This window comes from Vanessa cardui, chromosome 11, assembly GCF_905220365.1.
Source record: "Vanessa cardui chromosome 11, ilVanCard2.1, whole genome shotgun sequence".
Taxonomy (NCBI): Eukaryota; Metazoa; Arthropoda; class Insecta; order Lepidoptera; family Nymphalidae; genus Vanessa; species Vanessa cardui.
The window spans coordinates 8539589-8564166 of NC_061133.1; the positions used below are offsets into that span (position 1 = coordinate 8539589).

At 39.5% G+C, this 24578-nt stretch overlaps 1 protein-coding gene across 7 annotated transcripts in view; it reads left to right on the forward strand.

Moving 5' to 3' along the window:
- The window catches only part of LOC124533677 (kinase D-interacting substrate of 220 kDa), a 53808-nt gene extending 29802 nt beyond the window's left edge, over positions 1 to 24006 (forward strand). For 4 of the 7 annotated variants that reach the window (XM_047109101.1, XM_047109105.1, XM_047109102.1 and 1 more), the window contains 26 exons: positions 2069 to 2203; positions 2905 to 3102; positions 4819 to 4928; positions 5482 to 5702; positions 7441 to 7598; positions 8227 to 8430; positions 9069 to 9212; positions 9360 to 9657; positions 10456 to 10663; positions 11182 to 11319; positions 12420 to 12590; positions 12722 to 12838; positions 13101 to 13308; positions 13385 to 13564; positions 14219 to 14413; positions 15014 to 15296; positions 15948 to 16113; positions 16225 to 16403; positions 16935 to 17050; positions 17192 to 17482; positions 18458 to 18622; positions 18932 to 19034; positions 19116 to 19213; positions 19745 to 19762; positions 21013 to 21127; positions 22838 to 24006. In XM_047109101.1, the coding sequence (XP_046965057.1) occupies positions 2069 to 2203; positions 2905 to 3102; positions 4819 to 4928; positions 5482 to 5702; positions 7441 to 7598; positions 8227 to 8430; positions 9069 to 9212; positions 9360 to 9657; positions 10456 to 10663; positions 11182 to 11319; positions 12420 to 12590; positions 12722 to 12838; positions 13101 to 13308; positions 13385 to 13564; positions 14219 to 14413; positions 15014 to 15296; positions 15948 to 16113; positions 16225 to 16403; positions 16935 to 17050; positions 17192 to 17482; positions 18458 to 18622; positions 18932 to 19034; positions 19116 to 19213; positions 19745 to 19762; positions 21013 to 21127; positions 22838 to 23649 (5031 nt within the window). In that variant the 3' untranslated portion in view covers positions 23650 to 24006. Of the gene's footprint in view, positions 1 to 553; positions 1158 to 1584; positions 1722 to 2068; positions 2204 to 2904; positions 3103 to 4818; positions 4929 to 5481; positions 5703 to 7440; positions 7599 to 8226; positions 8431 to 9068; positions 9213 to 9359; positions 9658 to 10455; positions 10664 to 11181; positions 11320 to 12419; positions 12591 to 12721; positions 12839 to 13100; positions 13309 to 13384; positions 13565 to 14218; positions 14414 to 15013; positions 15297 to 15947; positions 16114 to 16224; positions 16404 to 16934; positions 17051 to 17191; positions 17483 to 18457; positions 18623 to 18931; positions 19035 to 19115; positions 19214 to 19744; positions 19763 to 21012; positions 21128 to 22837 lie in introns of those variants that run through there. The other 3 variants (XM_047109099.1, XM_047109104.1, XM_047109100.1) reach the window with 3 other exon arrangements.
- The last annotated feature ends 572 nt before the right edge of the window (positions 24007 to 24578 follow it).

Consider the following 24578-nt stretch of genomic DNA (forward strand, 5'->3'; position numbering starts at 1 on the left):
TTTTATATCAATTTTAATTAGCATTATTTTGTGTATATATATTTTTTTGATGTTAAAATTTAATTTCAGTGAAAAAAAGTTAACATATTTTTTGTGCAATCACGCTTATTTAAAATACATCATTTTCCTCTCAGCTGTTCACTGTAGGCTAACCCGTTTTGTTTTCTTTAAACATGACGTAGTGATTCCTATATAACAAAAAAGCTATTTCATTCACATTACGATCTATAGGTTCCGTAAAAAACCTATACATGATATTTAAAAAAACCTAGAGAACAACAGCGTCGGTGGGGAGGGCTTTGACTCGGACACTGGTATCAATCTCATAGCCGACTGTCGACTCACCGACACAGTGTGCCCGGACACCGAGCGACATGCTACCCTCGGAGCGAGTCGTCCATCGCACCGCCTCCGCGATCTTCAAACGTCTTTCTCTAAGAACCTACAGTACCTATTCTCTAGTACGTATCCGCCGCGTTCATTCATTGCATCCGCCCTCCGCCCGCCCTCACTACGCTGCTCTCTAAATAGTATCCGCCCATCGTGATCACGCGAGACAGTCCGAGTTCCCCACGCGGCTTAGTCACGACGCTCGCAAATCTGTCACTGGACGTTTTGCTGCGCGCTCGTAGTATTATGTGTACCGCCGCGATATGTCCCGTATGCCCGAACTGCCCATACCATCAAACACCGAAAACAATGAATACGTACACATCCGCTGCCTTATTGCAAATATACACAAGCCGCGAAATGTGTCCAGGCCACCAGCGTTACCGGATTCGCTCCAGGAGGTGGCTCAAGAGTCAGCCTCGTCGTCGGATACTGACCGCAGTCAATCAGATTCGATGCGATCAGATAAATCTGACAAGCCCGATGTAGCTGAACAGGATAAACCGGAAGAGGGCCCTGCAACACAGCGGGCTAAAAGTAACAGCTTCGCGGGTGCAATGTTGGCGCCGCCGCTTCTGCATAAGCTTCGACGGCCCTCATTTATGCATCTGCAAATTGGCAGTGGCAACGAACACATAGGCCCCTTGTCTGCAGGCCCACACCTCAACGTGCCTCGGTTTACCGTCACGGCGCCGCCAGGAGAGCATCGCCGGTTCAGTCATGGGTTCCCATTCCATGGTTTCGCTCTCCGTCGACACTCAAATACGGTCTGCGCTGAAATCATTACTAGTGTTGTGCCTTCCGATTAATAACAACACTGAGTGCCTGTGTTTGAGAAACACAACATCCTTGTATCTACTAACTTATGCATGATTTGTTATTTTATGTCATCTTTAAATTTCCTAAAAGAAAGTTATTTAAGACCAAAATTGAATTTATCAAAATAAATATAATATAGAAATGATTTTTTACTCGTTGAAGTAGACTTATCTGAACAAATTTTGCGGTGATATGCAAGGATTTGTATTAAGTTAGTATATGTATATCAACTGTAGATTAGCGTATCAGTCCGGATACATAATTAATATGAGGATATAAATACTAATAAAACGTCATTACAGCCTGTAGACACTATTGTGTGTAGTTTATGGAATTGCCTTGTGATATCTCTCTTATCACTATATCTATAATTTGTATTCATTACATACATTCTGAGTTGTAGTGTGCAAACGTTTACAAGTTCTCGAGTATTTTACTTGAAATAAATTAATTAACATCTGAAGTTGATAAGTGTTGTGGATATGTTACGTTGGAGCTTGCAAGCGACTGAGGTGTTGTTTTAATCAATGCATATAATACAATGTTTACTCAATGTTACCTGCATGATTTTAACGTTTTGAGCTTGCGTGTAACATAAAATTCGAAAGAAAATATTTCTTATTACTGATATAACCAATACCACGTATATTTGATATACAATAACCTTAACAAAATCAGCTTTTGAAAAAAGATCGTGTAATAAGTTACTAAAACGTTTTTTCTTTTCTCCTTTACTTACATACTTTAATTTTACCCAAATAAATATGTATTGGTTTTGAACAGCGTAGTGCTTTCAGAGTTTATGTATGTAATGATATAAATTAACGATGTATATTTATTCTTATTGCTTTGACAACAGAGCCTCCACCGGAGCGAGTCGATGGTGTCCCTGGCGTGCTTCAAGACGCTCTCTCAATTGGTGAACAGCGACGGGAATGAACTTCAGAACTATCTGTCATCCAACAGAAACATCAATGTCGACGATAGAGACGAGGTTTTTATACTCTCTACATATTTACTAGCCGTATCAGTAACTTTGATAAATGAGTACTTAAAAAATATGAAATAAATATAAAACGTACAAAAAGTTAGTTGTTTGTCAGTTATGCGAACGACGGAGGTACTCGGATGATTCCAAGAACGCTAAAGGTACAATGTTGTCCTTAATCAAAGCAGCAATGTTTGAATGTCAAAATGTGTAGAGCCTTTGTAATTAAAAGGGAAGAAAATAACTTTTATTGTTGTTTTTTTTCTGTTTGGCAAAGATAAAATTGTAATTAACCTACTACATTGATAAAATATGTTTTTGTTGTTGGAACAAAAACACGAGGTTTTTCATTAAATTACGTCTCAATTCAATATATGACTATATTACTGCTTAGTTTTTAAATTGATTATAAATTTTAGTAAAATTTGTGTATCATATCTTAATAGACTTATTGCTAATATTATAAATGTGAATGTTTTGATGGATGGATGTTTGTTACTTAATTTTGCCAGTATGGCTGATCTAAGCTGTCTGAAATTTAAAACAATAAATAGTAGTTTGGAATACCACATTGGTGTTGCAGATGTTATGGATAAAAAGTAATCTATTTTTTATACCTGACAGATGCATCAGCCCAAATGAAAAATTAACATATACAAATAAGACGAAAAATAAATGAAAACTGATAAATATGATAAATAATTTAGAATGGCACAACGGCGCTCATGTGCGCAAGCGAGAATGGGCGCGTTGTGGCCGCGCGGCTGCTGCTCGGAGCGGGCGCGGACGCGTGCGCGGCTGACACGGACGGGTGGACGTCGCTCGCCTTCGCCGCTAGAGGGGGACATCTATCAATTGTTCAAGAACTTCTCGACGCTGGGGCCCAAGTTGATTCCAGGGATTGTGTAAGTTACATCTATATATTGTGATAGATCTTAAAGTCTAATTTCATTGAAATTCTACCATGGACACGTCCACTAACCAGCATTGAAACAGCGTGGTGGAATATGTTCCAAATTTTCTCCTCAAAGAGAGAGGAGGCCTTAGCCCAGCTGTGGGAAAATTACAGGCTGTTGTTGTTGTTGTTGTTATTGTGATAGATGGCACATCTGCTGTTTGGACCTACAGAATATATAACAATTATAAAAATAACTATTCAAGTAGCTAGTCCACGTGGCTACGATTAAACAATGGAATTATCCAGCGAGACCGTGCCTAACTCCGGCTTTAATTCTGCATGCTAACCTAATACGTGATCTTTTACTTGTCACTTATCTCCAGTAATGCTGATGCATTGGAATGCGAACTTAAACCTATTATAAACTATTCGAAACGATATGTAATACATACACATTATACTAAGTCTTATGAATCCAATTATAAAAACACACGTTACTTATAGTTACTTATATTACACTTGGATACACAAAACAACGATGTAGTTACTATCTATTATACCTGTGATGTATATAGTTGATCTAAACATATAAAGTAACTTTCATTTGTTTTTTAAATAACTACACTGATTTTCACTGCGTTCTTACATTTAGATCTTGTATTGCCGTACGTGTTAGTCCCTCATTTATTTCTCTAAATAGTGAGTCCTCGAACGCACTGGAAGAAATATCATTAAGATATAACCATGACATATATATTTTATTTACTCAATTCAATTTTGGTCTATTTTTAATCTGTTACATATATTATGAAATAAATGGGTGACGTTCAACGTAATATCCGATAGCGCGGAATATTTTCCATATTTTCGAAAGCTTTGAATTATGTTCAGTTTGAGAGATGTTATGACTGATTGTGACCCAAATAACTATAATAGAGCAATGACCATGTGTATTCTGGACTGTGCACCAAAAATTTGTATATTTATACTTGAGGTGGATCATTGCCAAGAAATCGGCGACATCCCCACATTCTTAAATCTGGTTAAAGTATACTTATAATATATCTTCTTTCAACAATAACATTGTATTTATAGAATGTTTTACCCGCCTAATAATGACGACCAGATGCATTCCGTATAATGGATTCTTTGTTCTAAAGCAGTCTTGCATTTGAAATGTGTCGCCCATTGAATTACCCCAACAATATTTACCTCAATTTAATTAAGACGATTTTAATAATACACATACATATTTTATTGTATGGAAAACGACTGATTGAATATAATCGACCTTGATTTCTCGTACATAAATCAATCTGTATGCAAATCCACGCCCCATTTAATAAATTCGTTCCATGTACAAATACGTGCGTCAGGTCTGTGTGTAAAATTGGAGAGTCCGCTGTTCATTTGTTTGTTATTTAAACCAACAATAGTTTTGTATTGACATACATAAATAAACAGTGTTCTATGCTACTGCTTCGAATTTTGACCAGTTTATTACAAATTAACTAACATTACATTTCTTAAACAAAATGCTGAAATTATCATATTATATAATTTTTACAAACTTATAGGATTTCTGTTAAAGCAATTAAATCGTTTTAGTATAATACAATGTCATTCTCTCATAATAATTTTAGGAAAGTTATCATATTGGGATACTTTGAAAATAATTGTAAGTAATAAGGATTAGATTTTAGCTGACAATGTTTTATTACAGGGTGGATGGACGCCGCTCATGTGGGCCGCTTACAAAGGACACGAGGAAATTGTTGCACTGCTCCTCGAAAAGGGAGCCGATGTTCATGCGCATGGAAACTATAATATCAAGTACGTATTGCGAACTACTTCATTAGACTAATGGCTAACCTCTTCAGATGTCGTCAAATATGAAATGTATGTCAAGTAATTCTCGGTAATGATCCCGAGATATGAATATTCGCGATGTTTGTACTACCGTGCTCAAAAGCATCTATGGTTATTGGTACTGTGAAATCTACGTTCGTGTCGGATTGCCACTCCACTGGACTTTAAGATTGAGGAGATAGATGGTAAACCCTGTTTGCACTCACACTAAACGGGTACTATTATATGTCTTGCGTCAGTGTCAGTCTGAAAAGTCACTATATTCAAAAAAAAAATTAAAATCAAGGAGAATAGTAATTAATGATTTTCATATGGTAACGTAACAAACAGTAAAATTACTGATATATTTTATGGCACAACTAATTACTAATACAGATCATAAACAAGCTACCTATAAATTGTTGAAATTATTATAGTATTGTTTTGTTAACGATCTGGGTAATCAGTTATTTGAATAAGTAGGTATATTGTCAATTCAGGATGTAACGCAGTGTAATCGGTTTGACCGTTGTCGCAGTTCGCTAGTGTGGGCGGCGGGGCGGCGGCACAGCGGCGTGGTGGCGCGGCTGCTGGCGGCGGGCGCGCGGCCCAACTCGTGCGACAAGTACGCCACGTCCGCGCTCACGTGGGCCGCGCGCGCCGGCGACGTGGCGTCGTGCGCCGCGCTGCTGCGCGCCGGCGCCGAGTCCAACACCTCCGGCATGTACTGCTGGACGCCGCTGCTGCAGGCCACCCACGGTCAGTACTCAGTGCACGACACGACTGCACACGACGCGACTCGACCACGACCACCTTTAATTATGGAGTTTAACCGTTTTTCACGACCAAGCTAACAGCTTTTCCGTCGTTTGTCATGACTAAACTAGAATTGGAATTATAAAACGTACTCAGTGCACGCCTTTACACGACTGTACACCACGCGACTCGACCACGACCACCTTTAATTATGGAGTCTAACCATTATTCACGACCGAACTACTATTCCTTCGTTTCTCAAGACTAAACTAGAATTGGAATTATAAAACGTACTCAGTGCACGCCTTTACACGACTGTACACCACGCGACTCGACCACGACCACCTTTAATTATGGAGTTTAACCGTTTTTCACAACCAAGCTAACTGATTTTCCGTCGTTTCTCATGAGTAAACTAGATTTAGAATTGTGAACCAAATTATGATTAAGTAACTAGGATTTATGTGTTTATAAATATTAAAATATATTGCTGATTTTATTTAGCTTAAAACATTTTGGCAACAATAAATAATTACATAATTGTTTCCTTCTACGATAAATATTGTTTTAATGTAGACAATATTAGTCACCTTTGTGACTAATATGTTCGATTGCCAAATATCGGAATATAACAAGATTTTGTCTTTGAAGCTCCAGGAAGACATTTACTCTTGACAGCACCGCGGAAAACTTACGCCAGTTTTGGTTGGTAGCCAAACTGAAAGTATACAACTATATACAATAAGCTAGAATAATGATATTTCTTTACATTATATAGTGGAAATTGAATAATAATCGTTATATGGGTATATAACGAAATATTATGATAATGAGAATTATATTTGTTTAATTTTGCATAGTAAGCAAAAAAAAACGAAGGAGCGTATCATTCCGTACAAGATAAATTCTCGTATATATACAACATACATGAGCTGGTAAAACTGATTTCATTCGTAAAATATTGATCTCCTCAACTTGCCAACGGTCTGTTAAGGCGTGGATGTAGGTACATATTACGTGACTACCTGAAATATCATAATTTCAGTTACGTTGCCTTTTTTGTTATCAAACATTGCCTTAAAATATATATTAACCTGTATAAAATACAAAGCGTTCCAAAAAAAATTAAGAACATTTAAAAGGAATAACAATTTTTACATTATCACGATATGAAATGAGAATTCGGCTTATTTTTGCAGAATTACGTAATCAATATGCGTTAATCGCGATGCTGGTTGCATCTTTGTCACCTTATAAATCATTATTAGGCGTGATCTTGTGCTGAATGGACTGGTGGTTTTACTCCTCAATTATAGTGTACAGGGGTTGTCACGATAAGTATAATCAGTAACGCTCAATCCAGCAAGGTCAACGACGTATTGTATATACCTCTTAATATGATAAGACTACAATACTACACAAGTATTTATAGGGAAAGAGTCGTAGTAATAGGAGATGAAATGCGCTTTCTAAAAAAAATAATAATATTTACATATAACTATAAGTTTAATCTTTTTTTTTTAAAATCTTCTTTTGAAAAGCGGCTTTAGTCGCTGAGCGACTATGTCAGCCCCATCGTTCTAATTTACAAATCACTAACTTACCTTAATTAATTTGATTATCATAGAGTACACACTAATGGCCAATTTGGATGAAGGATTTGACAAAATCAAATTACATAACCCAACATCATGTAAATTAATATCAAATTCTAATTCTAATGTAACGTTTAAACTTACAGGTAACCACTTTGAAATAGTTCAAATGTTGTTGGAGCATAAACCGAACGTAAACGCATTGGACAAGGACGGGTGCACGGCGTTGGCTATCGCTTGCAAAGAGGGCTTCTACGATATCGCACTCGCTTTGATAAACTCAGGAGCTTACATTAACGTACAGGTAAATTCTTAACAATCAAAGCTACTGCTAGACTTACTACTTGATAAGATTCAATTAATAGAGTAATGAATGGTCGTTCTTTGAACATTTACCTAAGTGTATATTTTTCTAACAATCTTTTTTTACTGTCTGTAGTTTTATTGATAATTATTATAACTTAAATAAAACCAATTACATACGTTTTTATTGCTAATTAATTAATAGTATTTCTATATAATTAAGTAATTTATCTGTGAAGGTAATTAGGTAATTCTGTAAAGCAATTACAGTCCAAATGTGTTAGATTCAATTTGTCATTAGCATTAATTATGACAGCCCCAATGACCTTGTAATATAAATGTGATGCCAAATTTAAGTCTTTAGTCGATAAATTAGTGACATTACCGTGTCACAAATTTTCCGGTAAATACGTTATGACCTATAAAACTTGACACTCATCGTTTGAAGATGTTGTGTTTTATTAATAACAGACTCGTATAATTAATTGAAACTCATTTTAATGTAAATGAAATAGCACTTTATATCAAATGTTATACGAAGCACATTTGCACTACCTCATCTTTACTAGATAATGTAGATCAAAATTTTGCCGCCTTTCGTAGTATAATATCTCTGTAATTCTTTTCAGGATCATTCAAAAGACACTCCTCTGATATACGCAGTGAAGGGAGGATATAAGAATATAGTGGAGGCGTTGCTAAAAAAGCACGTAGATGTCGACCTTCCCGGGAAAGAAAAGAAAACCCCAGTGTACACGGCCGTAGAGAAAGGGCATGTTGCCATTATGAAATTACTTCTGGCGTCTAATCCAGATCTGGAACATTGTACTAGCGTAAGATTTGTTTGGATTATATAAAATATATATAGTGATTAAAAAAGTGTACAAGTGTGTCACTCTATCCGTATTACTTTCAAAATCTCACCTGAACGGTCAGTTTTAATGGATTTCGGTATTTTTCATCCACCGACTTACCGACTGTTAACGATTTTTAAGCTCTAAGTTTATATAAAATTTCTTGGAAAATAATAATCGATCACCAGTATATATTTTTGAGCCCTATTTGAGATTTCAACCCAAATTCGTCCTTCGCAACTAGTCATTACAAAGTGTTTTAATTAAAGTAACTTCGTAAGTCAAGATGGCCCAGTGGTTAGAACGCGTGCATCTTAACCGATGATTGGGCAAGCACCGTTGACTCATGTGCTTAATTTGTCTTTATAATTCATCTCGTGCTCAGCGGTGAAGGAAAATATCGTGAGGAAACCTGCATGTGACAAATTTCATAGAAATTCTGCCACATGTGCATTCCATCAACCCGCATTGGAACAGCGTGGTGAAATATGTTCCAAACCTTCTCCTCAAAGGGAGAGGAGGCCTTTAGCCCAGCAGTGGGAATTTACAGGCTGCTTTTAAAGTAACTTCGTAAGGTTCAATAAATGAACACGTTGCAAATCGTCCGCACTCCACAGAGCGGCGACACGGCGCTGCTGCGCGCGGTGCGCTCGCGCAACGCGGAGGTGGTGGCGCTACTGCTGGAGCGCCGTGCACGTGTGGCCGCCGCAGATAACCGCGGCGACACCGCGCTGCACGTCGCCATGCGGGCGCGCTCCAAGGTCAGTCTCCCGTGCAAAGCGACACTTTAAATTCACTTAGGTTATGCCTCATTACTTACTATAATATTAGACTAGTATAAAGTTTAAAATATACATAGTTTTTTAGTATTATATTTCTTAATACTGATTTATTGTTTGGTTTTTTAGCAAATAGTGGAAATTCTACTAAGAAATCCAAAGAATAGCCAACTTCTGTACAAGCCTAATAAAATGAACGAAACGCCATACAATATAGACATGAGCTACAACAAGACAATATTGGGTCAAATATTCGGTGCGCGGAAGTTGAACACCAATGAAGACAATGAGAACATGCTCGGCTATGAGTTGTACAGCGCAGCTTTAGCCGACATGCTCTCAGAACCTAGTCTATCCGTCCCCATCACCGTGGGTCTCTACGCTAGATGGGGATCAGGAAAATCATTTTTGCTCAACAAGCTCAAAGGTAAGTAGCTTTAAAATCAAATATGGGACAACTCACTCACAATGATCTATAAGTTAATTTTCAAACGAGACATTTAAATCACAAAACTAATCCGCATAGATTGATGCGATCACAGGTGCCACCGTCGTACGCTTAATGAGCCAATCGAGACTCGTGACGGGTGTCAGCGAGCCTTGCCAAATACTATATCACTGAAAACGATAAAACATCCGACCTAAGAGACCATATGAAGCGGTGACTTAACGCTTATAGTATACTAGTATTCGCCCATGGATTCGCTCGCGTTTTACAGTATTTGTTGCCATGTGATAGGCAAAAAAGTAGCCTATGTTCTTTTGGGAGTTCAAGTTTGCTTCATACCAAATTTCATCAAATTCGGTTGAGCGGTTTGGTCGTGAAAGAGCTACGGACAGACAGACAAAAAAGTTACTTTCACATTTATAATATTAGTAATTAATATATATTTGTTGGAGTAAGACCCCGAATACTCGATTTTTATGGTAGGTCTTACCTAAAGTTGGGTAAAATATAAGACTGCGCGATGCGGTGTTCACCACGGTCTCATATACTAACGTTGCGAGGAATATACTCCATTATTTAAACCGCACATAGGCTCTAAAATGTTATATCCGTTGTACCCGGCACCGGCACCTTTCAAATCAGAATGAGTTTATGAACAACGCACCTGCAAGCCCCCTGGTGTTGCAGATGTCCATGGGCGGTGGTAGTCACTTTCCATCAGGTGAGCCTCCTGCTCTTTTGCCACATATGCCATAATAAAAAAGCGACGTTCCTCAGAGGAGATGAAGAACTTCGCCCGGCAGTGGAGCGAGACGGGGTGGGCGTGGTCGTGGGCGGTGTCGTGGGCGGCGTGGCACGTGTCGCTGGCGGCGGCGGCCGTGGCGGCGGTGGCGGGCGCGCCGGCCTACGTCGCCCTGTGCGTGCTGTTCGCGCTCTTCGCCGCGCTCTACCTCTCCTTCTACTTGCTGTGGTACCTGGGTAACAGGTGAGTGTCGCCGACTATGAGTCGTGCCTCTGGTTATTGACAGGCAGTTTTTTTTTTTCAATGTTATATAGGTTCTTTTTTTTATACTAATAGATATAGACTATTTACCTGGTACATATAAAAAATACTTAATGTACATAACATATACTCAACAACAACAGCCTGTAAATTCCCACTTCTGGGCTAAAGGCCTCCTCACCCTTTGTGGAGAAGGTTTGGAACATATTCCACCAAGCTGTTCCAACGCGGGTTGGTGGAATACACATGTGGAATTTCTATGAAATTTGTCACATGCAGGCTACCTCACGATGTTTTCCTTCACCGATGAGCACGAGATGAATTATAAAGACAAATTAAGCACATGAATCAGCGGTGCTTGCCTGGGTTTGAAACCGGAATCATCGGTTAAGATGCACCCGTTCTAACCACTGGGCCATCTCGACTCAACATATACTCACTCAGTTGTTATTATAAAATAATCAATTAAGAACTTTAGCAATTTAAATCTTTATTACTAGATACGAATGGTGGTGGGCAGGTGGAATGGTTGCGGCCCTGGGACGTCGGTTCAGCTCTCTGTTGTTGTTGCTGCAAGTGATGTTTTGCCATCCGCCCGGACCCGACGACCCTCGCGCCCTGCCCGCGACGCCCATAAGGTAGCCTTACTTTGTAATGCCTGTAAAACTATTATGCTATTATGTTAGCGGGATTCATTTGGAGAGCTTCATTTTGATAAGCAGTGGGATACGGAAAAGGGACAAAAGCTTTTAAAAGTGAAACAATAATGATACCAGAATAAGCCGACAAAATACCTAGACATTTCAGTTTAGTTATTATTTTATATATTACATAATTAAAAAAGCAAGTTAAATATTTAGAAAAAAAAACTAAATACTTAAGTAAGTCAAATCGAATATAATAATTATAATATGTTTTTAATAATTATTATTAGTGTATAATGTAACATTGTTATTAGTTATTAGCAAAGCGGACGGCATATGTAAATCTAAGATTTGTTTATTGTAAATAAAGTCAGAAACATAACGAAGTATATTTATAAATCATTTTTGTTTATTGGCATATAAATATGTTTATTTCGTAATTTGCTGTCGGAATAAAAAGCAATGACTTGTTGAAGAATAAATATTAGTCATCAATATTATTTACACACTATTTAGGCAAACATGCCAAGTTAGTCACTACAACCACATGACTGACCTATAAAAAAACATTCCCAGCTTGTTGATAAACATAAAAATATTTCCAAGCAATGTTCGTTGTTTTAATTTTTATTATACATTTTGATGGACAATATTTTGTATTATACTATTGCTATTATTAAATACACAATTTACATCGTCACAAGACCTCATTTGTTCGTGATTTATTTACATGTAGGGCAATACATTTCAGTTGCATATTTTCCTAATTCTTTCTTTTTTATTATGTCCATCTGACAGTACGTGGTCACTGTCACACCACCCCTTACACCGGCAATGCGATAACAACTTTGGGAACTAGCATATTAAGTACCTTCCACCTGCAGTAACCTATTTCTTGTTATTAATTTATTATAATAGATACTATTATTCTGACCCTCGTGCGGTATGTTCGGCGAGTGTATAAGCAGCACCTTAATATCTACGAAGTTAAATTAAGGTTTGCAGTGAGTCGTTGTAGACATACATATAGATGTATTAAGAAAATATTGTTAATAATTTCGAATGGGAAATTTATTGAATACTGATTATGGCAGGTTTCACTTCACGGAAGGCATGAAAGGCGGCGCGGGGCAGGAGGGCGAGGCGATGGTCGTGCAAATGATCGGCAGCCTGGCCGAGGCGCTGGAGTGCCAGTACGGCCGCGTGTGCACGCGCCTCGCGCGCGCCTTCCGCCCGCGCCCCGTGTCCTCCACGTCCGGCTGGAAGTCAGTACCCACTCCCGCGGGGTTTTACCTGTTAAATCGAATTCGTCATTTATCCTTTTATAAAATTTTTCAATATTACACTAAAGATTTAAAAATGCCGGTAAATATAAGTAACTAAGCTTTCGTTTCAGATGGCGCCGAGCTTGTTGCATTCCGCACATAATAACATTCGAATTGAGCTTCACCTGCGTGCTCGTCGGAGTTTGCGTACTCATTATATACTTCACGGACAGTGAGACGGACGAATCGTAAGAATACAATTTACATAGAATAAAAATTTTGCAATATATTTATTTTATTGTTTTTATTGCATTAGTACTTGTGTCGTGTTCATTGGAAAATTGACGTTGCATGATTATTTTCTCGTTAAGAACTATATATACTAATAGCTACGTCATTTGTCATCGGTTCGAGTCCGACTACTTTCTGCCATAAATCCCCGCCTCGGCCGCGGCGCTCGCGGCCCGTGGCACGCGAGCGGCGAGACTGAGGCGGGCCGCGGTGTGTCAGGCGGCGTGACGTGCAACAGGGGCTGATGGTGGGCGCGTGCGCGGCGGCGGGCGCCGTGCTGCTCGCCAACCTGTACGCGGGCGCGCGCGCGCTGGCCGCGCTGGCGCTGCCGCCGCGCGCGCGCCTGGCCCGCCTCGCGCGCAACATCCGCCGCGACCGCGCGCACGCCGCCGCGCTCCGCCCCGAGGTGCAGGCGCTCACGCACACGGTGAGGGCTTCGCGACTACCTCGCGCTGTCGGGTAGCCGACCGTCGCTCGATACTCATCGTCCCGACCCCCGGTAGGTGTCGTGCCTGGACGCCTTCACGGGGCAGCAGACGCGGCTGGTGGTGGTGGTGGACGCGCTGGACAGCTGCGAGCAGGAGAAGGTGCTGGCGCTGCTCAATGCCGTGCACGCGCTCTGCTCGGACCCCAAGAGCCCCTTCATACTGCTGCTAGCCATCGACCCGCACATTATCAGCAAGGTAAATACAAAGTAAACACCAACATATATCTTTGAAAGGCTCATCCCTTTCCTATTAAATTATACTTCTATTTGTTTCTAGTATATTGTAAATGAACATAATATCTGTTACATTTTTCTTCAATCACAACCTATCGTATATAATATAATAACATCGAGTTCCGAGCACATTAGCAAACACCAGTTTATTTCACAATTTTTAAACACATTTTTAATTAATTCTAATGGCAATTCAAATATTATAAAATATGATTATAAAATAGGCAATTTATCAAAAATTTCAAATGCGCAGGTTGCTTGGATGGAGGTTAGTTAAGTGTTGGGTGTGTTCGTTAGACTGTCCGACCGCCAGTGTTGTGCCCACGGGCATCGATGTCGATGTCTTATCGTGTGCTTGCATGATCGGACTTATTTAGATTTTGTTCCCGTTATTGTGAATTTATATTATTTTGCCTTTGGTGTTGCATGAAATCGTTTTAATTTTATAGAATTATCAAATTACCAAATGTAAATATTACCGTTATACATTTTCATAAAACTCCTACTTATTTCTATGAGTAATACGTAACTATATGGAACGATCAACGCAGCATATATAATCTGTTCGGTGACCCAAACTTGTTGACGTACAATGTCCCCCCAACCCGTCATTCAGGCAGTAGAGATAAACAGCCGTCGCGCGCTGTCCGAGAGCAACATCGGAGGATGGGACTACCTGCGGAACATGGTGCAGCTGCCCTTCTACCTGCAGAACTCCGCCCTGCGCCGCGTCAAGGTGGCGCAGCAGACCGCCGCGCGCCGCTTCCAAACCCTCGCCTCCGACGACTTCAGCACATCCTTGCAGCGATCCGTAAGCTAATAGAATAGAATAGAATATACTTTATTGTACACCACAAACAATAAACTTTACAAGGAACAAAAATATTAAATTAAAATGTACAAAAAGGCGGTCTTATCGCTAAGTAGCGATTTCTGCCAGACAACCTTTGATTTAGGGAAATTGTGCAGCGAAAAGGTAGTGGTGCCTAATATATACAATAATACATATATAAATAAACATACATACATATATACATAAATATATATACTAATAAAATAAATGAACAATTACACATATAAATATAAATGAATATAATAATATATAAGTCGTCTCAAATTTAATTATGTAAACACAAAATTTTAAATAAGTCACAGTAAATAAAAAAAGGAAACAAAATAAAATTAACAAATAAAACATAAAAACTATACAAGACCATATAGTGACTAAGTTTCCATAGCCAGATAGTGCTCTTTTACCAACCTCTTAAAAGACAATAGCTATATTTTTTGATACAAAAGTGTAAAGCTTACATAGACAAATACATCATAATATAAGTAGATGTTTATATCTACAACGAGTATACAAAACAAATGAGCTAGAAGTAAATGGTATTGGTGTCTCGCGCGCTAGGTGTCGGCGCGGCGCCTGTCGTCGACGTCGGAGCTGATGTCGAGCCAGGAGCGCATCAAGGGCGCGCGCGGGGAGCGCGGCGAGCGCGCGGAGCGGGCGGAGCGCGCGGGGCGCCTGCGCATGTCGGAGTCGGTGGCGTCGTCCGTGGCGTCGGGCCTGCACCGCGCGCCGCCGCCCGCCGCCGGCGCCGCCGACCTGGGCCGCGTGCTGCTCACCGACGACTACTTCAGCGACGTCAACCCGCGCAGCATGCGCCGCCTCATGAACGTGCTCTACGTCACGGGTCCGACTCAGCCTCCAAACTTGCTTTGTGACGAACGTCATTGTAGTCTGTTCGCGTTAAGAATGCAGTGAGTTGTCATTGTTTACCGTCCTTACTCTGCCCCCTGACCAATCAAATCTTTTTAACAGAAGGGTAAAGGTGTTTGTATATTTGTGTCAAAATTCCAACAAATTATATTTGTTTTAAAGGCTAAGTGTAATGAATTTAAAAAAAAACACATTAACGTAAAAAATCGAAATTAAGTCATTAATATTTTAATCACTATTACTAGTGTCGTCGTTAGTTCCATAACATTATCTAAATCCCACATGGCAATTTCTTCTTGTAAGATGTGGTCGCAGCATTTCCCGCACTTTAATTTTAACAAATTGGTGTTGTATTAATTTTTTTTAAATATCAGTTAATAATAATAATAAAAAAAAATTAAATTATAAAAATATCAGTTAATAATTAATTAAATACACAACCGTCACGTTCGAACTTATGTCTTTACCTGTTCAATGTGAACTTGACTTTGTAATTTGAAAAGGTTTAATTGGTCAAAGGGGCCGGTAAATAATGACAACTCACTGCATTCTTAACGCGAACAGACTATAGTCTGTCACGTAGTTTTCTCGTGGACGCAAATAAGAAGTTTACATTGAATTTCAGGTCGCCTTCTGAAAGCGTTTCAAATTGAGTTCAATTGGTATCAGTTGGCGTCGTGGGTGAATCTGACAGAACAGTGGCCGTACCGCACCTCGTGGATTATTTACCATCATGAAACATACGAGGAACACATCGACGATTCGACTTCTCTGAAACATATATACGAAAAGTAAGAATAAAAGTAACTAAGTATAAAAGAGGTTTCCACTCCTTAATATGTGTGGAAGAAGTCGATAGATTCCCCCTATTCATTACTTAAAAAAAATAACCTAATCCACAGAGTAAGACCACTAATAGGAGGCCTTCGGGAGGCGAGCACCCTGATGGAGTTGGACCGTGACGAGCGCAAGCTAGAAGTGTTCCTCAGTTTTCACCGCGCAACACTCACCGCCGCTGACCTCAAGATTTTCCTGCCCTTCACAATTAATCTGGACCCGTATATTAAGAAAGTTATTAAAGGTACAGTAAACTTTCATCAAACACACTAATCTTATTCACCGATTCATTAAAATAAAAATATTTAAATTATTCACTCCATTGAGTGTAGTTTGGTAGCACAGTAAATGTGAATTATATATCAATTAAAATATCTTTTTATCATTTTATTTTGTTTGTATATTATGTTTGAATGTTGCCAATGACTTTCATTGAGAATTAATAAAAAAGTAATTAGTAAACTCTATCAATAATTAAATGTTTAAGCTATATCATTTTAAGGTGTTTGATATAGCTCAAAGGATTAGCCAGCTACAGTGGCGGTGGGCTGCCCATCTGTCGAAAAACCGACAGCCGTTGTGACAAGAATATTCTAGAATAGGGACCGCAAATCAGCAAGCGTAGAGTAGAATACCCTGTGGCATGGTAGAGAGTTATGTACCGAAGATGGCTTCTAGAAAATGAATGATAAGGGCCGAAGAACAGCCTCAGTAGCCCCCCTTAGGGAGGCCTATGTGATCATGATGAAAATGAAAGACGTAATTTCAATTTCAGAGGAGCAAGTTCAGGCGGGCGCTGAGGAAGACATAGGCGCAGGCGGCGCCGCTACCGTGCAGTGGGGCCCGCACGGCAACCGACCACCGCATTCCAAACCATTCCATAAGAAACAGGTACACAATAGCGCATTGTTATATCACATAAAACGAACAAATTAGTAAAATTTTAATATCATCCATAGATTTTGTTTAAATAATCGTTATTATTAGCTTGGAAACTTTAGAAAACATCGAATATATGTTATTGTTAAACAGAAAGTCACAACAATTGCTCAAGCCACAACAACGGGGACCACGAGTTCATTGGTACCAGCACAGCCGCCTTTGTATGTGGGATGGGCGAGCACCTTCGGGCCTCCCGCGCAGACACAACCTTACTCGCAGGCACAGCCCTACTCGCAGACACAGCCCTACTCGCAGGCACAGCCCTACTCACAAGCGCAGCCTTACTCTCAAACACAGTCGGAGTATGCGGTGCCCACACAGATAGTCCCCCCCGTCGCAGTCAACCCCACTGTGCTGCTTCGGACTGCTTTTCCTGGACTGGTGAGTGAAATAATTCTATGCTATATACGTATCATATAAGTTGACTAATGTCCAGCTACTCATTTTATTCCTTTCTTATGGGATAGAGGTGCTTTCGACAGGGCAAGTAATTTGGGTGCAAGCAGCCCGTATCGTCTCCGTGCAAAACTGCCTAAGGATGAAATCTTGCCATTTGACTTAGCCAGAATATGTATCTTTCATTAAAAAAATATTGAATAATCTATACTATAATATTATAAATGAAATGAAATGTGAAAGTAACTCTGCGTCTCTGTCTGTCTGTTGCTCTTTCGCTACTAAAAGAATGAAAGGAATGTGATGAAATTTGTTATGAAACAAACTTGAACTGCAAGGAAGGACATTGGCTCCTTTTTTGCCTAACACGTGACCTATAAAACGCGATCGACAAACAACAGCTATAGTCTGTTCGCGTTAAGAATGCAGTGAGTTGTCATTCTTTACCGGCCTGACTCCGCCTTTGACCAATCAAATCTTTTCAAATTACAAAGTCAAGTTCACATTTAATTAATTATTAACTGATATTTTTATTTTTATAATTAAAATTTTGTTTATTTATAAATTTATATTTAATTTATTCAAGCTGTACACGTAATAATTAATGTAACCTATAGCTACAAGATGACGTTATGTCAAAATATGTAAATTTCTACATCGCGATGGCAAGATTCGCAAACGATTGTATATAGTGTTAAGAATTTTGTTGATTAATACCCCGATTGGTTTTTTTTATTTTTATGTGTATTTTTTAAATTCATTATACTTAGTCTTTAAAACAAATAAAATTTGTTGGAATTTTAACACAAATATGCATACACCTTCACCCTGCTGTTAAAAAAGATTTGATTGGTCAGGAGGCGGAGTAAAGCTGGTAAACAATGACAACTCACTGTATTCTTAACGCGAACAAACTATAGTAAGATATATAAGAACACAATACGAGTGGCGTGCGCGCAGGGCGACACGGCGGCGCTGCGGCTGTCGGCGCTGAGCGTGGAGCGCGTGTGCGCGGTGGCGCGCGCGGCGCTGGGCGCGGGCGGCGGCGCGGCGGCGGCGGCGCTGCAGGCGCACCGCGTGTGCGGCCTCGTGCTCGCCGTGTGCCGCCTCAACGACCTCAAGCCCGTGCGTCCCTTTTTTTGTTTTTTTTTATCGCTGGAAAAACGCGTTACGCGCTTCCCCCCCGTGATGGTATGTGGGGGGGTGTGTGGGACTCCCCGGTTTCCTTGACGCCGAGTGCGCCCAGGTCCACCGGGTTTACCCACTAAAAAACCAGCAGTACCGTCTCCGTCTTTCGGCGGGCGCCACGGGATCGCTTACGCATGCTACCGTGACGCCCTGACGGTCGGCCCGAGCCCGTGCGTGCCTGCGACAACACTACTCTTGGAAATACCAACTAACACACTAATTGCTCATGCATTTATTCACTTTCAGATATTAAATTTACCGTTTGGTGACTGGGAGCTGTTTAAAATGCTCATAATGAACTTACGCGAGCTGGAAGCGAGCGTGCCGATTACGGCGCCCTCCGTCACCGGTGAGTTGTCAATACATTATTAGTAGTATTATTAATCAGCGGAGAGGGTCGGAGTTATATATTTATTTTGTTTATTTTCAGTTGTAGCAGATAAATCGGTTGAATCTGAACCTGATTCCATCAAACCTCGACCAGTATTGGAACACCAAAGGAGTCGCCCGTCTAATGTTGAAAAACAGGTAATAAAAAATATATTTCCTCAAATCAAATCAAAATAAACTTTATTCAAGTAGGCTTTTACAAGCACTTTTGAATCGTCATTTTACAATTAAGTGAAGCTGCCACCGGTTCGGAAAGTAGATTCTACCGAGACGAACCGGCAAGAAACTCAGTAGTTACTCTTTTTTAACATTTAAAAAATACAAAGTCATGTTAGTTAAATACAATAATTAAAATTAATATATCCTGCTTGAAGGTCAACAGGTATTAACTCCATGCTTTTTTATCATCTATAAAATCTTGTATCGAATTATATGCTTTTTCTACCAATGTATTTTTTTAAATGGATTTAAATTTACGAAACGACAAAGTTAAAAATGTCCTGAAAACACTATCTAAAGATAGAAAATAATTATATCACAAAAGCAAGAAATGAAGGGCTAAATAAATAGTCATAAGTTTTTATTTCAAATTCTGAATATGTTACGTTAACGTTACGATATCGGTTGTCCGGATACATTGACTTATTTTCTGTATTTTTGCCCTTGCAGCATTTTGCGGAGTACCAGGTTAGACGTAATTAATTTATATACCATAAAACTCTCATTACATTTATTTTATTATTGTTTCGTTTGTTAAGCATGGTTTAACCACGGCACCTTCAAATGACACGAAACATAAATAAACAAAAAAGTCGTTATTGTGTACAGTGCGTCTCACTTTTTACTGAAAATCTTTGTCTATTTTTTGTTCCATGTTCCGATAGCGAAGATAAAAAGGTTTCGTTCTGGATTTAATATTCGTTCCTTTTTCAGTAATTTTTTTTTAATTTAAAAAGTACGTTACGTGCAAGCGAAAATGGTGCCGAAAAGGTCGTTTAATTGTTCCTTTCAATAATTTAATCCTGAAATAGTAACGTATGGGTATGCCAACTTGGTCTTATATATTAACATGATATCCTCGCAGTAAGTGGGGCGGTAACTCAAACATTGCACGCGCTCATGGGTTCAATCAAATAGCGTACAAACTTTTTTTCAAGAAAGCACTCCCATAGTTTACAGGAAAGCGATAAAATTTTTTTAAACAATCTTACTCATATGCGTACAAAATTTCTTGACTGAGAAGCCCAATTTTATCTGCTTTACTGTTGCTTACCATAAAAAGGCACTGCCATTGAAATTTAAGCAACAAGTAACGTTTAAAATCCTTTTAATCCAGCTTGCAAAACTACATAAACTAAAGTTTGGTTTAGTCTTTGCCATATACTCGTATTCATGGTATTAGTCAAACATCGCACCTGTTTACCTTTCGTGTCATTTAAAATTGTAGTAGTTATTTTAAGTTTGTACATATATCATGTTTTTAGTGTCAGATTTCATTTAAAATTGATAATTGATATTTACATTTAATATAATTTAGTATATTATGAAATCCCCACAGATATGAGGAAATTGTGTCTATTAAATTATGTCTTATAAAAGTAGATATGAATATTTATTATTGTATATTGTATTCAATCTATTTTAATTTTATATATGTATGATTCAAGCTTAGTTTAAAACTTAATTACATAGTTCATACATTATTATAAACGTTAAAAAGTCCTATAAGTCTGCGTCAGGTTATTTTTGATTATATATGTCTTATTAGCTGATACAGAAATTATCTACAGGTACATAAATGTTCATACATACACATATATCCAAAAAGTAAAACTATATTGCAGGATATATATAAAAATCGATATAATTGATAGTAGTATTACTACATATTATGTTAAGTTACTAAAAATAGTAAACAAGTTATTTGTATGTTACAGGTGACACTCGAAGAGCAAATGATATGCGGTGCGCTACAAACCCTCAACGAAGAGGCAATGGAAGACGTGCTCCAGTCGGAGTCCTCCGCCCTCCCCGATGCTCCTGCCCCCTCAGGTGAGGCTCTGCGCACCATCCGCGAGTTCCCCCCCGCGTCACCCCTGCGCGCCCTCTCCGCGTCCCCTGCACCCACCGGCAGCCCCTCCGACCCGTCCGACCCCTCCACCGCCTCCACAGCTTCACACAACGACACCTCCTCCGAGGAGGGCGAGCCGCGCCCCGAACATGTGATAGTCAACCTTTCCGATGACGTATTTCTGTGATATTAGTGCCACGATTCTTTTTGTATCGATTTTGCCTGATTATGTTAAGAATATATCACGTCCCCGTGAAAAAATATAGCGTACTTGATAAATACTGTAGTACATATCGATACCGGTAAATTCGTTAATTGTTGTAGTCTCCTTATATGGTGCGCTACGCGTTTTTTTGTTCATTTAAAGTTAAAAAGTATAAGGTGCGATTACATTTAAATTTTACTTATTTTTTTGTACTTCATGCATTGTAACATTTTTTTTACTAAATGTAAAATAGCTTGCCTATTTTTCTAAGATACTAATACCAATTTAAAGAGTCTTACACATGAAAATACCAAAAATAAGTTTATTTTCACCGTAATGATTATTCCTAAAATACACACACATAAGAATTATAGCAAACATTGTGAGTGTTTCCATTTCCATTAGCCTTTTAAAAAAGCTTAATTATTATTTACTTATAGTTTTAATATTAAAACATGGGAGACTTTATACAAGATCTCATTATGCCATCATAATTATTTAGCATAGCTATGTTTACTTCCTCTTGAATTTATAAACAGGTATTTTGTATTAAGAAATATCAATAATATTTAATGTAATTGTAATATTTAACTATGAAACTTTTTGGAGGTTTGGACATTTATGCTAATATATTATTAAAAAAGTACGAGATAACTTCTTTTATAAACATTTTCACTGTTATAATGCCTACAAGTTTAGATTCCTCTTTACAAATTATAGTATACTTGCATGTATTTTGAGGCTATATTAATAATATTGTATTAGTTTTTTTATGCTTAGGTTAGTTTTTATTTATCATTCCTATTTTTGTTGCAGTATGTAGAATGTAAGTTTTATTCATATATTTTGTTGGTTCTCACCTCTACTTCCGGTTGTGATGTGCACATTATATTAGCGTTCATTGAATGTCCTGTTACTATTTGGATGAAATATGACCACAATTCTTTACATTGTGAACCCAATCAACTGTTTAAATTAAGGAATTACTTTAGGTTCCTTGTTTTCTTTAATTTTGTAGTAACCAGTTATTCTCGATACTGTTATTTGATTATAGAATTGTTTCCTGAGTGTAACCGATGTCGTACTTACTTAACATGTTAACGTATTGAATAAAAGTACTTATAAAAGACATTTTAAACGCTTTGTAGTTCGATTCCTTTACTTATGTAAAGGAGTCCTAGTGATATTTCGTATACTGATTTTAGTATTGTATTAGATCTGATCTTAACGAACATATCAAACAAAGTAATATCGAAAGAGTTATAAGATAGCTAGATTCCTCGCCATATAGACTTCCAGTAATTATATCATTCCGTAGGTAGTTAAATTATAAATTTATAAAAATAAACGATTTCAAAAATCAAAGGTTGTTTTATTTTCCGATCGCCAAAGTAGCCTCATTCCGAGGATTCCCAGGGTCGACTACCGCCCGGTCGCGGCGCTCCGCATCGCCTGAGCGTCCTCGCTGACGAGCCCTTGCTTTCAGACGAGGCTCGCGAGGCGCGCCCGCCCACCGTCAGCTTCAGCGTGGAGAACGAGGACGAGGAGGCGCGCGCGGCGCCGAGCGTGCGGCCGCGCCCGCGCCGCGCGCTGGCCCGCCCGCGCCCGTCCTCGCTGCGCCTCGCCGACGACGCGCCCGACGCCCGCCTCTCGGCGCGCTCGCTCTCCGTCGAGGACTCCACGCGCACCGGCTCGCCGATCCTCGACCTCAAGCTGCGCGGCCTCCGCCGGACCGCCGACGTGCTCCGCAAGGTAGGCTCCGCGGAGCGGCTCGTCAGGCTCAAGGATAAGATCGTGTCGCGCGCACCCGCTTCCCGCGATCGGAGTCCCCCGCGAGACGAGCCCGCAAGCGACGACGAGTCGGCGCCCCTCGTCGCGTCCCCGCCGTCCGCCGCGCCCCAGGGCTCCGTGGACTCGAGTCCGTCGCCGGCGTGCGCTTCCCCTGCGAGCTCGCGGCACGGCGACGCGGGCGCCCCGCGGCCCGTGGGCGTGGAGTGCGGCAGCCCGCGGGACGCGACGGCCAGCACGGACTTCTCGCCGCGGTCGGATGCGACCGATTTGGAGTCGCCGCGGGGCAGCGCCGCAGACTTCGACCTGCTGCCCGAGAGTAAGGGCTGCGCGCGAGCGACGTCGCGGACGCGTCTCGGCGGGGAGCCGAGCGAGGCATTGTACAATATGGTGGAGCCCTACAACATGAGGCTGCTGGCGCACGGCGCTTCGGAGGGGCTGCGTGGCCTTTGGCGGCAGGACGCACTGGACTCGGACCCCCCTTGGCATGAGCCGGACTCCGCCGTATGAACGCGCATCGCTTCTGGGTTTGAGTTACCAGTCGCCGCTGAGGCTTTTTAATGGAAACGTTGACATTGATGAGCGTCGAAAGCGTGATTCCTGTCATCAATCAGTTTAATGCTTAAGCATATTTGTGCTGTTAAAACAATGACACGTTTAATAAAGCTTATAATATCTTCGGTATCCATAATTTTGAATGTTAGTTATTCTATGTACTTAATTCGACAGTTATTGAAAATCAAAACGCTTAGTAAATAAACACGTAGATATAAAACTACGTCATCTTAATGTGCTAGTTAAACTAGCTCACCGTAGATTCTGTTTACAAAATAATAAAAATGTAGCCTAAGAAATATCAATAACATCGTATTGTTTTTTATTTTAATAACACCTAAATAAAACATGCTTCCTATTCATAATTGATTTGGCATTAAAGAATACAGATTATTTAATCAGTAAGACTTCTAAACTAAGAACTCTATTAAACGCACAACATATTTCAAATTTTCGAAAACTTATTAATTTGTTTCTGATGTGGTCCTAATATGTTATTGTATATTAAAATATGTGCACTACAGACACTATATTTGTTTTAAGTAGTCGTGGAGAACGAGATTTTTTTTGCATCGTCGTGTTCAGCATAAAAGGCCAATACCATTGACTCGAAATGTAAGGTGAATTGAGAAGTTCTAGCTGTATATATTATTTGTTTCTAAATCTATTATAATCAGGTAAATTTGTGTCCGTTTTGAAATCAACGAATGCCAAATTTACGCTATATTTATTATATTAAAATATTATATTACGGTGTATGCTTTGCTTATTAATATTTTGACGAAAACTTTTAACAATAAGCAAATATAAAAATATCTGCGGAATCGTAGAAACCAAATACAATCTCAAATTCCATATTCATTAGATAAAAACTGAATTTTTAA